The sequence below is a fragment of the Lingula anatina genome, chromosome 5 (genome assembly GCF_051362555.1).
Source record: "Lingula anatina isolate TDL-2025a chromosome 5, LinAna3.0, whole genome shotgun sequence".
NCBI lineage: Eukaryota > Metazoa > Brachiopoda > Lingulata > Lingulida > Lingulidae > Lingula > Lingula anatina.
Window position 1 is genome coordinate 8,765,413 of NC_141771.1, and position 13,704 is coordinate 8,779,116.

Consider the following 13,704-nt stretch of genomic DNA (forward strand, 5'->3'; position numbering starts at 1 on the left):
GTTCATCTGGATTCTCCGTAGAATGGCTGAAGGTTCCTAGAGGGTGATGCAAAGTCAACAACTGGACCAAATTGTAAGTCCAGTATTAAATATAATAAAATCCTCTATATGAAACTAGAATGTTTCAAAAATGAAAATCTAGATCACAAAAAAAAAGTGCCCTAGAAAATTATATATAAAATGTTTGACCACTCTGTTTCTGATTTGGCAGTTATTGGGTGACTTTGTAATATCATTCATTTCTACACTGAAGCAAGTATGAGATAGAACAGTCACTGCTATTTAATTCAGTGTCAATTCACAATAAAAATCATCTAGTAACACTTTACAATTCTTAAGAGCAGTCTCAGGAAAAAGATCATAATCTTCTTCCTCCTGGTGTGATTCTAAATTGCATATTAATTGAATAATGGATGCAAATTGGTAGGCAAATAGCATAAATCTGGTAGACCTGTTGCAACACAGTCAAGTACATATTGGTAAAAATCTTTGATGAGTAATCACATTACAACTTACGATTTTGTATACAAAATAAATTTCTCCACTGTTCTTTAAAAGCAATTGGAATGTAAAATTTCCAGCTGAAAAGAAATGGATGATCAATAAATTATTCATCAGTTAAAGAAAAATTATCTTTAGGCTTTCTATTAAACATGCAGATGATCATAAAATTTAATGAAACAATTAAGAAATAATCTGTCTAAAATCTCCAAACATTCAACCTTTATAAAACATGCTACCTCCACTTCTTTCCCTGATAATGGTTCCCAATACCTTTTTTTCACATATAAGAGATAAATCATTTTGATTAAGAAGACATAACAATGTCACTAAGACTGGGTTTCCATAACAGGATCAATCTATCCGCGAGGGGTTTCTCGCTAAATTGCTTTCAGCTAAAGTGGCTAAGATGTCTGGCAAGCCCACTGAAGCTGCTAAATAAAATTACCCCCTACATAAGTTGATTGCAATTTAGCGAGAATCCCCTCAGAGATAGATCTATCCACAGTTAGTTCGATAAGATTTGGGAATGGTCCTTAAACTCACCACCAGGATTGTCTTTGAGATGGACTTTGTCCCAATGAACAACTAATATGGTTTCTGGAAAATTTCAAAACACCAAGTTTAAATTAATAACAAGTGCATCTCATTTTTTACTTTGATGCTGACTTCAGTCAGTTATAAAGTGATTATCTACAACTGGCTATATGTGCTATAAAACAAGAAATGCTCTAAACAAAAGACAGCAATAAGCTGGTGCTTCACTATTATGTCACCATTGCTTTCCTAAGACAGTCAGATGAGTTAATTAATTATTGCAACAGTCCTTTACATTATGCCATTATGGCATATTGGTTGTTAATCTGTTAATCTGAGAGTCCCCACAAGTTGTAGTGATCTACCTGGAACAACAGTTTCATTGGGAATGACCCCTGGAAAAAAAAATTCCTTATTTCCATCTTTATGAGACTCTTTATGAAAATCAACAGTCATTACCCCGAGGTTCAGAGGTCACAGAAGAGTCACACACATATCATGTTAATGTAAATGTAAGAGTTCTGTAACATCTGAAAGTCGGGGTACTTACCATTAGAAAAGTAATAAATATTTGAATTTTCATTCCCAATCCTTGTGTCAAAGTTTGCCATAAGGGGTGCCACATACTGCGTTGCTGTAAGTCTTTGATGCAGAAAGTCACTCATGTAGATGAAACCTTTAAAAAAAGTGATGCATCTTTTAAAACAGTTGTACAAATGACTAAAAAATAAATGCTCAAGTGTCAGTCTTGTGTTATAATTGTAAAAAGTTAAACTGCTTCTAAATAGACAAAAAACTGATTTTTTTTAATATATTGTTTATTATGAGGCATCATTCTAACATGGAAGAGTCAGTCATATGTCCAAGGTCCCTTGGCAAAGGTTGGCAAGAAATGTCATATATTATAGGTGGAAAAAAAAAAAAAAACATTAAAGGACAACTCAGTGGGTTAGATTAATGTATAGAAGCAGGTTCTATGTAAAACTTTGATCAGATTTGTGTTTTGGGAGACTGTTTATTATTATATGAATAAGTCTGGGTCACAAAAGTCCTGTTAAGACAACTAGAATAAAGAATTAGAAAACGAAAACTATTTATCATTATTTCGGAGCACAGCCAGAAGTACTTCCGGCTCAAGGTCACGACCTCGATTTTCCCACGCTTACGACCAATCACAGCAGGCTTCAGTCAGCATGAGATAGACGTCACGACTACACAGCGAAACTTGTCAGACATGTAAGTGCCGCCTGTCCATCTTTTCGGTACATGTACCGATCAAAAACAGAAAACGTAAAGCCCAAAACGCTCTTATACACGTAACCAACTTTGTATGAGCACAAATATTGTCATTTATTGTGAACAGGATAATATGATAATCAGACACACTTGAGACCTGTGAAGCGCATACTCACGTGTCGAGGAGTAGTTTGGCCATTGCCTCGTATGTGAGTCCTAACTCAGCTTTAAGTGTCCTCCACCGCCCCACCTCCCTCCCAACATACACAGTCTGAGTGCTTCTTCGTCTGTCTCTAATTTTCTTTCGTATCTTTCGAACTGGAGTGGCTATTTTCTTTCGCCCCCTTTTGTCGCTCTCCTGTTCAGACTTGACGCGCGTCTGAGCCATGTTTGCTGTTTTGGCGCCAAATAGTAACATCCGGGTCTCAGCCGTAGTACTTCATTCATAGTAAACCGCGAGACTTAGCGAGAAATTGCGCGTTCTGAAGCCGTACTGTGAGGTGGTAGCTGAGTATTTAAGACGAGTCGTCTTTTATTATTTAATGGAACTTAAAAACGGTATTAGGTAGCTTCATTTTCTGAACGGTTTTGGATAGGATATACTTTGGTCATTATGGGGAAATTGGTGAGTTTTCCAGGAAAATTCATTTTCGTGCTATTTTAAGGGTTTAACGCACTGAGACTGTCTTTAAGTATCTTTGGAGATGATTCTAATTAATTTTTTATCAATATTATATATTTGATTTTTAATTGGGGAAAGTCTACTTGAGTTGTCTTGCTCAGACACAGGCAGTGCTCAAAATGGGCACTGCTTGACAATGTTAATGCTAAAGACGTACAGACAAGCCATTAACACACCTGGCACTACTTATTACTGCAATTCTGTCACCTACCTCCTGTTGCTATGGTAACCTGGCTGATAGTGTGACCATAAAAGATGAATTTTGATGTCAGGTGTATTCTCTGAAAAAAAGGGGGAAAAATAAACAATGATGTAAAATTAGTATTGGTACTCATATATATACAAATAAAAGTCACAAATGCAAGTGTTTGAGAAAAAATTATAAAGGAAAACATAACAAAGCTAGAAAAGCACTTTGAGAGTGCAGACCTCTGCCAAGGCAGCAATTGTTGATTATTATTGATAATTGATTGATTATTGTTCCAGACCACCACCAAAAATTAATCATTGTCCTCTTTGGCCCACTTCCGACAGTTCTTGAAAATTTCTGCAAAATCAGTCCATAACTTTTTGTGTTATGTGGATGACAGACAAACGGGGGTGAAAATATGACCTCCTTGGCAGAGCTTGAGGTAAATATAATTCCAATGAAGATGCTATTCAAACTTTTAATCTTCCAGTTTGATATATATATATATATATATATATATATATATATATATATATATATATATATATATATATATATATTATTTAAAACTTATTTGCAATATTAAACAAAATTTACCTGCATAATTATCACTGCTTCCTTATTATTAATCTAGCAGAGAGCTTTACCTTTGGGAGTTTACAGGGAAATATCAACAAGTGTGCTTTATGTAATCTCATTTAATGGCCTATTAAGGCAAATGACTTTATAACTCTGAAATTAATCTAGTGATACCCAAGGGTAATTTACAGACTGACCCACTCAAAGGTCTTTAGGCCCATAAGTCACACTTTAAGAAAAGCACAAAACCATAATGCCCAAAATAGGAGACTACCAATCCTGATGCAATAATACATTATGTTTAACTGCACAGTCAACATCAACTTATGCACAACAGGTAACACAGACGAAATTAAAAGCATAAGGCTTCAGGCCCATCGGAGTTCAAGTTTATACTAAGAAAGTGCCAGAATGAGAAAAATGAAAATTTCACAAAAAATGCATAAATTCAATAAAAATGATAATCCAATAGAGCTGGTTTTCTCATATGAGCTGAAGGCCAATCCTAAAAATCGTACTTGTAAGTTAAAAATGATAATAAGTAGCACAGTTTTCTTTTCATAATGTTTGCAGTAGCAGTGCAAAAAGATTGTTGTCAATTTTGATGTAACTTTACATAATAAATTAGAGAATAATTATCACCAATTTTTGTTTATTGACTATAAATAGGATGGACATGTAGAAAATATGATTACCATTCGGCTTCATGTTCATGGGAGCTCTGAGTCCCACAATGAATATGCCAAAAAGATAATGAATATTACACTAAAATGTATAACTTACAGAAAAAGAAGCCAATAAGACTGCTTTTCCAACTCAGGCTGCATTTTAGTCCTGTGTTTCTTTTTTGAAAGTTTGACAGTCATAAGTAACACAGTTTTCCCATAATGGTCATCAAGGCTGCAGCACCCAAAATTGTGTTTTCTTCTATTTTGATGCAATATTACATAATGCTTAACAGCATAATGACCATCAATTTTTAATAATAGAATATTAGTAACATGGACATTCAGAAAATGTGACAAGCAAAGGTCTTCAGGATCATGGAACTTCAAAGTCACACCTTGAAAATGCCAATAAGTGAAAAATTAAATTTTCACAAAAAACTGTTTAACTGCCAGAAAAAATTACCAAACAGACTGCATTGCCAACTGAAGCTGTATTTTAGACCCATGTTTCTTTCCTGTAAGTTTGAGAACGGTAATTGACATGATTTTTGTTAAATGGTCATTATGAGAGCAGTGCCCAAAATAGGGGTTTCTTCAAATTTTGATGCAATATTACATAATGTTTAACAGCATAATGACCATCAATTTTTAATAATGGAATATTAGTCACATGAACATTCAGAAAACGTGGCTAGCAAAGGTCTGCAGGCTCATGGAACTTCAAAGTCACACCTTGAAAATGCCAATATGTGAAAAATTAAATTTTCACAAAAAACTGTTTAACTGCCAGAAAAAAATTACCAAACAGACTGCATTGCCTACTGAAACTGTATTTTAGCCCTATGTTTCTTTCCTGTAAGTTTGAAGACAGTAAGTGACATGGTTTTTCTTAAATGGTCATCATGGGAGCAGTGCCCAAAATAGGGGTTCCTTCAAGTTTTGATGCAATATTACATAATATTTAACAGCATAATGACCATCAATTTTTAATCATAAAATATTAGTATCATGAATATTCAGAAAATGTGATTAGCAAAGGTCTGCAGGCTCATGAAACTTCAAAGTCACAATTTAAAAATGCCAAAATGTAAACAAGACAGCACTGTTCTGAAATGGGTTTATTTCCATTTTTAACATATTTTAACATAAAACAAAATAAACAGTTTGTTGCCATTTTTATATGACCAACTAAGAAAATTGATGAGATGGGAAAAATATCAATAGAACAGTGTTTAATGTCCAATTTCCTCCATTCTGAGATTCTGAACATAGTGGATGATTGAATCTGACAAACTGCAATGATGAGTTTATTTCCATTTTTGACACTTTATTACACAATACACGATAACAAGTTTACCATCATTTTTACACAATCAATTAACAATGTTGTAAAGATGCAGGAAATATCAAACAAACACTTTTACGTATCTTATTAGTTAAGTAATGAGACTGTTAACATGCCTAATAATTGAATCTGAGGAAATGTGAAAAAACAGCATAACTTCTAAAATAAAGGCCCGATCATGCTGATTTTCGAACTTGACCTGCGTATTATGAATATTCATCAGTTCTGTTAGTTTCAAGCCAAAAGGTAAAATGTTATTTCACTTATCGTGTTATCAGTGTTGCATATGTGCTGAAAAAAGTGAAAAAACAGCATAACTTCCCTAAAAATGGCCCGATCATGCTGATTTTCGAACTTGACCTGCGTATTATGAATATTCATCAGTTCTGTTAGTTTCAAGCCAAAAGGTAAAATGGTTTTCCACTTATCGTGTTATCGGTGCTGCATATATGCTGAAAAAAGTGAAAAAACAGCATAACTTCCCTAAAAATGGCCCGATCATGCTGATTTTCGAACTTGACCTGCGTATTAGGAATATTCACCAGTTCTGTAAGTTTCAAGCCAAAAGCAAAAACGGTGTTCCACTTATCGTGTTATCGGGAAAAGTGCACGACGGCGACGACGGCGACGACGGCGACGACGGCGACGACAGACGCAGATGATGGCTATATGTACAGACACATCTGTGTCTGTACATAAAAAGTGAATGCTATCATCAACAATGTAATTTACAATATTAAATGCCTTTTGCAATGTTTCATGTGGCATCAGAACAATTTAAGGACTAATACTATTCAGGCACAATATTTTGTGTACTCGGTATAAAAGCCATTATTTATGGCACTGGATTGTGATACATTATATATAACTGCATGTGAAACGTTTTCTGATCATCTAGGAAACGGCCTAGCAGCTCATTATATGTGTTATTGAGGCTATTATCCAACACAGCAGTAAGCTAACAAAGGTGATAATAATTGCTTGTGAAGGTAGTGACAGTATCCTGTTATAATGCCTGTATCAAGGTACTGAATTAGGTAATATAGTATCATAGCATCAAGCATAAGCCAATAGTTCAAGTTTCAGTCTAAAGGGCACAAGACACTCAAGAAAGGATAATCTTGTTTTTCTTGGAATCCCCCGACAATGTTCTAGTTCTCACTCAGACCATTTTTGCTTAACTCAGTTTCAAAAAGGGTAATGTCTTAAAAATGGTTAAAATCTCTCTCTCAGTCTGGCTCTCTCTCTTTACAAAGACTGGTCCATTATCTCAGTGGTACATTACCCCACTAGGTACTAAGAGCTGATTCGTGTTGAAAAACGTAATGTAATATATATATAATGCCTTCAGGGTTAGACAGTATCATTTTCTGAAATGTTACTAATGATGGTCCCTAGAATTGCACATAACTGCATAAAACAAACTGTAAAAAGTGTGCTGGAACCCCAATAGGGGAATTGTGTTTTCCTTATGTAAATTCATATAGTCAAATGACAAAAAGACATTATACAGCTTGCCTAGCAATTTATCTACTAGCAGGAAGGTATCTCTACACAAAAGAAGGGACTTCGCCTTAGTATAATTACAATTCTTTCCCATTACATTCTTACATATCTATTATATGGCATACAGAAATCACACCAAATGATGCTAAGATAATTTATTAAAACAAAGACCGTTTGTGCTTTTAGCTTGCATTCTTTAAGCATAAGTAAATTACAAATCACCCCAGAGGAGACAATGACGCACTCCAAGATCAATTTTCAGAAGCGAGCAATTCAGACTGAGCAAATTCTAATCTTTACCAATCTTGGGAATAAAAAGTGACAGTTTCAGTAATAGTCTGCAAAAAGCCTGTCGAATCACATAATCTGATCTTTCTGTTGTGGCATTTTCAAAAAACTGGGAAGCTCTTCATACATGTGTCCATATGCGTGGATGAAAGAAGTACCAGTCTTATCAACTTAATAGGTCTTTAATTGGAAATTGTGCCATCAGGATATATGTGTAATAGTATATACATAACACCTCCCTGAAGATACTGTATAAACCCATAGGTGTGAAAAAGTGACTGTTCTTTTTCATTTTTCTCTATAAAATTTAATGTTATGATGTTTGGTTTGACTTACAAGAATATTAGAGTCAAAAGTGATATTGTTGCATGTCAGAATTGTTAAATGTGACACTGTGTTACTAATGATATGAAATTGTGCATGTGTGTGTCAGATGTGATATTTTGTTACATCTGTTGTGATAGTGTGTGTGTGTGTGTGTATGTGTGTGTGTGTCAGATGTGATATAGTGTGAAAAGTGCCACGGTATGTGACATGCAATTGTGTTAGATGTGACAGTGTGTCAAGTGTGAAGTGGTTGTGCATTGTGGTTGGTGTGCCATTGTGCTAGGTGTGACACGGTTTTAACTGTCACATTCCATTAGAAGTGACATTGTGTTACTAATGATGTGACATTGTGTTGGATGTGACAATGTGTTGGATGTGACATTGTGTTGGATATGACAATGTGTTGGATGTGACATTGTGTTGGATATGACAATGTGTTGGATGTGACATTGTGTTGGATGTGGCAATGTGTTGGATGTGACATTGTGTTGGATGTGGCAATGTGTTCAGTGTACCACTGTATAAAAAGTTTGATGGTGCTCTGGCTATGAAGGTTTAAACTATGAGTCTGTGAAACTTTATTGCAGCTACAAAATTAAGAAATAACGCATCTTAGTCACAAAAAAAGTGACCCCTACTAATGTACAAAAAAGCCTAAGAGTGTAAGTTGTGGTAGGGTGGCACTCTCTCTCAGAATTTTACTTCTGTTTGGTCCAAGCAAAATCAATTCAGTTTATTGACTATGTATATTATTTAGCACAGTGCTGCATAAAGATGACTTCTTATGTAAAAGCAAAACTTTCAAATTGTCAATTTCTCAAGACAGTACAAAACAAAAATACAAAAAAATGGACAGAAATGATGAAAAGTTTGTAGAAATACATGAGTATTTCAAAAGCAGTAATTGACACAATTCTCACAATGGCATATAGCTGTGTTAATCACTGAGATCATTTATATATATATATATATTTATATATATATATACACTTTACTTACAGCAGCTGTTTGATGTGCATCTGACAGTGTCTCATGGTGGACTCTTTGGTCTGTCATGGACTCCAAGTCCACCCAGTACTTGTTGAACTCTTGGTCATCATCACTAAACTTGGAATAGTAGTATGTGTGGTCATCCTGAAAAGATATTGTTATATATAATACTAAGATAAATTTAAGGCTCTGTTCTCACAACTTTTAGATCGATCTATCACCGCGGGGAGTCTCACTAGATTACTGTCAGATAATCCGCCTTAAGTGTCCGTCCCCGCCTACTACAAGCTTTAAGGGGTAATTAACTTTCGTGTCCGCCCTGCTGACAGCTATTTAGCGTGAACCCCCAGGGAGTTAGGTCGATCCAATGTAGGTCGATCTAATCTATGAGAATGGGGTGTAAATCTTTATAAATCATAGCCATAGTGTACACCTTGTATTCTTATCAGTATTTCGTCAGGCAAGTCACCGCATGGGATTATGCAGTCCACCTATTCCAAGTAAGACTTGAATTAAATCCACTACCTAATACAGTAATAGTATGTGTATACCCAAACAGGGAGCTCTCAAACACACCCCATTTTACACAAATGTACAGTATAATATGCAAGATTCACAAACACTTTTTTAAAAAGGCTTTAACTAGATATATATACACAGCATTGTGTTTTTATAGCTAAATCATTTATTAATCCTGTTAAGCTCAAGTTTGAGTTTGGCCAGTCAGAGACTAAGCTAGTGGGTAAACATTCCATCAATGCAAGCTTCCCATTTATATATATAATCGCTGTGTGTAAAGTATACAGTACTTTGGGTTGTTTGGACACACGTACCAGCTGTCTCAAACTGGGACATACATATCTCTATATAGGAGACAGGCACTTTATAACAGACTGGTATCCATATTATATCTTATAACAGGCAGACAGCACAACAGCCATTTTGCAAGTCAAACTAATGAAGAGAAATCAGCATCTCGCTAAGGGTTCAGTAAGGACATTATATTCCGCAGAGATGCAGTCAAGAAGACAACTACCTCAAGATGATCTATTTATACCTACCAATTTACAAATTACACACAGCTTTCGATTAAGCATGTGTCCTCATTGTAATCTAATTGTCTACTGATCAGCCATCAGCCTTTTAGTGTTGGTAAGGGGATCTTCAATTGTTGGCAAAAAGTCTTCATGCAATTACATTTTGTTAAAAGTCAAAACTTAAAACATGAAGTGGCAATTAAACTGGCTAGACTAAGACATCACTGCACATGTCAAATGGTTAACATTTTAGTCATCTAAAATAAAATTTAAATCAAAATGCATAATTCAGGCAATACCACAGGTTAACCAAAAATATGAAACAAAATTATTGGTGGAATCCATGAAGCCAAATCATCCTTCCCCATAGGACAAAACAGCTAGGATTCACCATCTGGCACACAAAAATCAAAACACCCCAAACTTTCTTGGTAATTCACTGCAGGATGGATAACTTTTCATGTTTACATCTTGATGTTTATTTACAACAAATGGTTAACAAGAAATGATTAATGAGAGTCTTAGGTGCATACCTGGCTGACTGCAATTTAGCGTGAACCCCCAGGGAGTTAGGTCGATCTAAATCTAAATCTCTGGATCGATCTAAATCTCTGGGAATGCACCCTTAAACATGACATGTCAACATGAATCAGTTATCAGTTAATGTTAGTAACATATTGCTATAGAAAAACTGTACAATCATGTAAAAGACTTACAACAACCCCTATAGTAGTGTTCTTATCCAAAGGTGGCGATGTTGGAAGTGGCAATGTTGTTGTAGATGGTGCCGACGTTGGAGTCACTGATGGCGACGTTGGAGTCACTGATGGCGATGTTGGAGTCACCGGTGACGATGTTGGTCTGGACGGACTATTTGTCTGTAGTGTGGTTGTCACTCTCTGTGTGGTACTTGTTGGGTTCAGATTTTGTCTCTTTACTCTTAAGTGTGATCGTACCCCCTCCACCATGACATCTCTGTCTTTTAAGGCATCACTTTTAACGTAGGAATAATGAGATATAGCTGGAAAATAATACAGAAACACATAAGGCAGGGAAAATATACAGACATACATATGAGTATATTTTTAAGTCTATTACTGCCACATCACACTCACTGTGACGAACATTTCTTTACCCTAAAACACCTCTTTTTTTTTCCATAAAAGCTAAATAAAGCTAAATAACAAGCCCTTTCACATTCCTCTCACTGTGCTAAAAAACCTTAAATAACCCTTTTTTTTCTGTTCCTAAACTAATACATATAATATTATATGGTACCCTACTCTTAATGATGGTGTCAGCTGAGCTGTTAATCTATCAAAATATCAGAAACATATCCAGATATAGATACCTATGGGAATAAATGAAGCAAATTAATGAAGTCTCCAAAGACTCAGGATGATTTTCCCCTGGGGGCTCTTAACCCCAGATATATACCACTTTAACCTCTCCCCCTGTAATCTAACCCCAAAGTTCCTCCAACAATGCTTCATTTAATCAACAAAGCACTGATATGAACAGAAGTCGATATGATCTTGTATTTTTCACCCCATCCATTCTCAGCGACAAGCACAAAGAGACAAGAAATCAATTTTGATTTGGGCTGCAGGACTCGTGAGTATGCCTTCTTACAGTGGGGTAAAAATCAATCATTTCTTTATGACAACCTTGTGAAGACTCTCTTAACCGGACTTTCCTTGGAATTTATTGAAAATCAACTGAGATTAAATGGCATTTTTTGCTCATTTCCTAGAATAACATCTTATATGTTTTCATAACAGAACTTGATACAACAACAACCACTGCACAGTATTTGAATAACAGACTGGAAACCAAAAGATCATGGGATGTCAATCAATATTTGGCTTCGTATTTCTTCAGTATTTTTTTCACTTTGCCAAAAAGTGTTTGCATTCCATAAAAGCATTTTAATTGAAGAGAGTCAAGCTATAAGCAAGCACATTACCTGACTGTGGCCCTTTTCACACTTACCTTTCTGTATAATACAAGTTTGAGAGACTGACAGACACCTAAATTACCTGACCATAACATAAGACAGTGGCCGAAACTTAGCCCTCTGCTGAACCCTGAAGTTAGAGGCACTCTCCAGGGAATTACCCTCCAAAACAAACTTTCCTTGAGAAAATGGAAATTCTTTCCTACTCGAGATTCATTGCTTAACTAGGATTCGATGCCTTATTCCATTTTTAATTTAATAATTTAGTTCTTAATGACTGGCCAGCAGATCAACATCTACCGTCCTGGCCTTCATGGGGATGGCCTTGCTTTCACAAAATAAAATGGCATGGTGTAATATATTGCCGCCTTGTGCCATGTAGATCACAGATATCGTAACCTGTTATGGCTGCGTAGAATAATGAGAGGATAATTATGTAACTAGGTACGCTTCAGATAAACTTTTATTAAAAAGGGTTTTAATCATCTTTAATGTCTGAATTGGGATTTTCTGAAATGAAAATGGGAAATTTCAAACATTTGGAGATTACCTTTAACTTGATAAATTTTGATTGGTACACTGGGACTTATGAAAGGAAGAAAAAAATCCAAGTACTAGTAACACAGACTACGAGTAATTATGTTAAGACCAAACTGGCGCAATAAGGCAATTTTTCCAACAAAATATAAGGTATCACCCAATATCACTGTACTAATCAGGATATCTTGTAAAAGTAGGTATTCGCTACTATCTATCAATTTAAGATCACTTAATTTCAAAGCAGCTGACACAGTTACTACACACAACAGTCTTGTAGTGATACCAGCCAGATTTCTGTTAAAAACAGTCTTTTGACTTTAATGGAGTAACAGGACTTTAAAAATGGCCTTTTCATATAACTTCCATTAAGTAATTGTCATTTCCTCACATGCCTTTTCAGTCAGATAAATATAATGAAACTATTCAATAACATTCCCTAGTTTGTCAAAGATCACGAAACTATTCAAGGATATTGCAATAGACACTTTTCATTCATACGTATCACCATGGCAACAATGTGAGGGTAATGAAACTAATTTTCTGGCATTCATTTTAAAATTTATATTTACGAAAGATCCTTTTCAAGTCACTTCCATTCAAAATTGTACAGTGAAGCTTTATGCACAAAATGTCACTAAATAGCAGTTTTGGCCAATTACAAATTTTTACAAAAATATTCGATTTTACAATAAAAACAAATGTCAGTAAACAGGATCAGTGGAAGATCCAGGTAATCACCAATCAACACAGGTGGTTTATTGGACACCTACTTCTTATAATACAAGACACATTTTAAAAGGAAAAAAATATATATATACAAACATTTCAAAAATAATAAAAGGAAGGTAAGTGTGTGTGTGAGTGTGAGATGGGGAAGGATTCATAAATTTTTCCATAATGTAACACGTTGCTGAGAGCACAGAAAGAGAAGCCAAACTAGAGGATCAGAGAGGCGATACCGCCTCCGGATATTGTACCACCAGCTGGAGTAAGCGCATTCGTATGGACCCCCCCCCTCCAAAAAGGGACACCATCACCAGTCTTGTGCTTGACAAGCTCTATAAAATGCAATCAACAGGAGTTCTCAAAATATACAAAAAAATATAATTAAAAATGGTCAGTATATGACTTTCTATTCAACTTCAATAGTAACTATGGACCTATCTCTGCCAGTTTTGGAGATATAAGGGACTAAATGTTATAATTTTGCAGTTACCATAATGTGCCATAAATTTCCTACAGAAAAAATTAATTAAAATAAAGAAAAGGTCATTTTGGTCAAAATTCTTGAAATGGGAGGTGCTCTGAAGTTCCAGATGTT

At 35.2% G+C, this 13,704-nt stretch overlaps 1 protein-coding gene across 2 annotated transcripts in view; it reads right to left on the reverse strand.

Moving 5' to 3' along the window:
* The window catches only part of LOC106154784 (plexin domain-containing protein 2), a 35,809-nt gene that overhangs the window by 11,424 nt on the left and 10,681 nt on the right, over nucleotides 1-13,704 (reverse strand). For both annotated transcript variants that reach the window (XM_013529267.2, XM_013529263.2), the window contains exons 2-7: nucleotides 10,603-10,907; nucleotides 8,859-8,993; nucleotides 3,168-3,237; nucleotides 1,589-1,714; nucleotides 1,048-1,101; nucleotides 517-581 (exon numbers count right to left, since the gene is read on the reverse strand). In XM_013529267.2, the coding sequence (XP_013384721.2) occupies nucleotides 517-581; nucleotides 1,048-1,101; nucleotides 1,589-1,714; nucleotides 3,168-3,237; nucleotides 8,859-8,993; nucleotides 10,603-10,907 (755 nt within the window). The remainder of the gene's footprint in view (nucleotides 1-516; nucleotides 582-1,047; nucleotides 1,102-1,588; nucleotides 1,715-3,167; nucleotides 3,238-8,858; nucleotides 8,994-10,602; nucleotides 10,908-13,704) is intronic.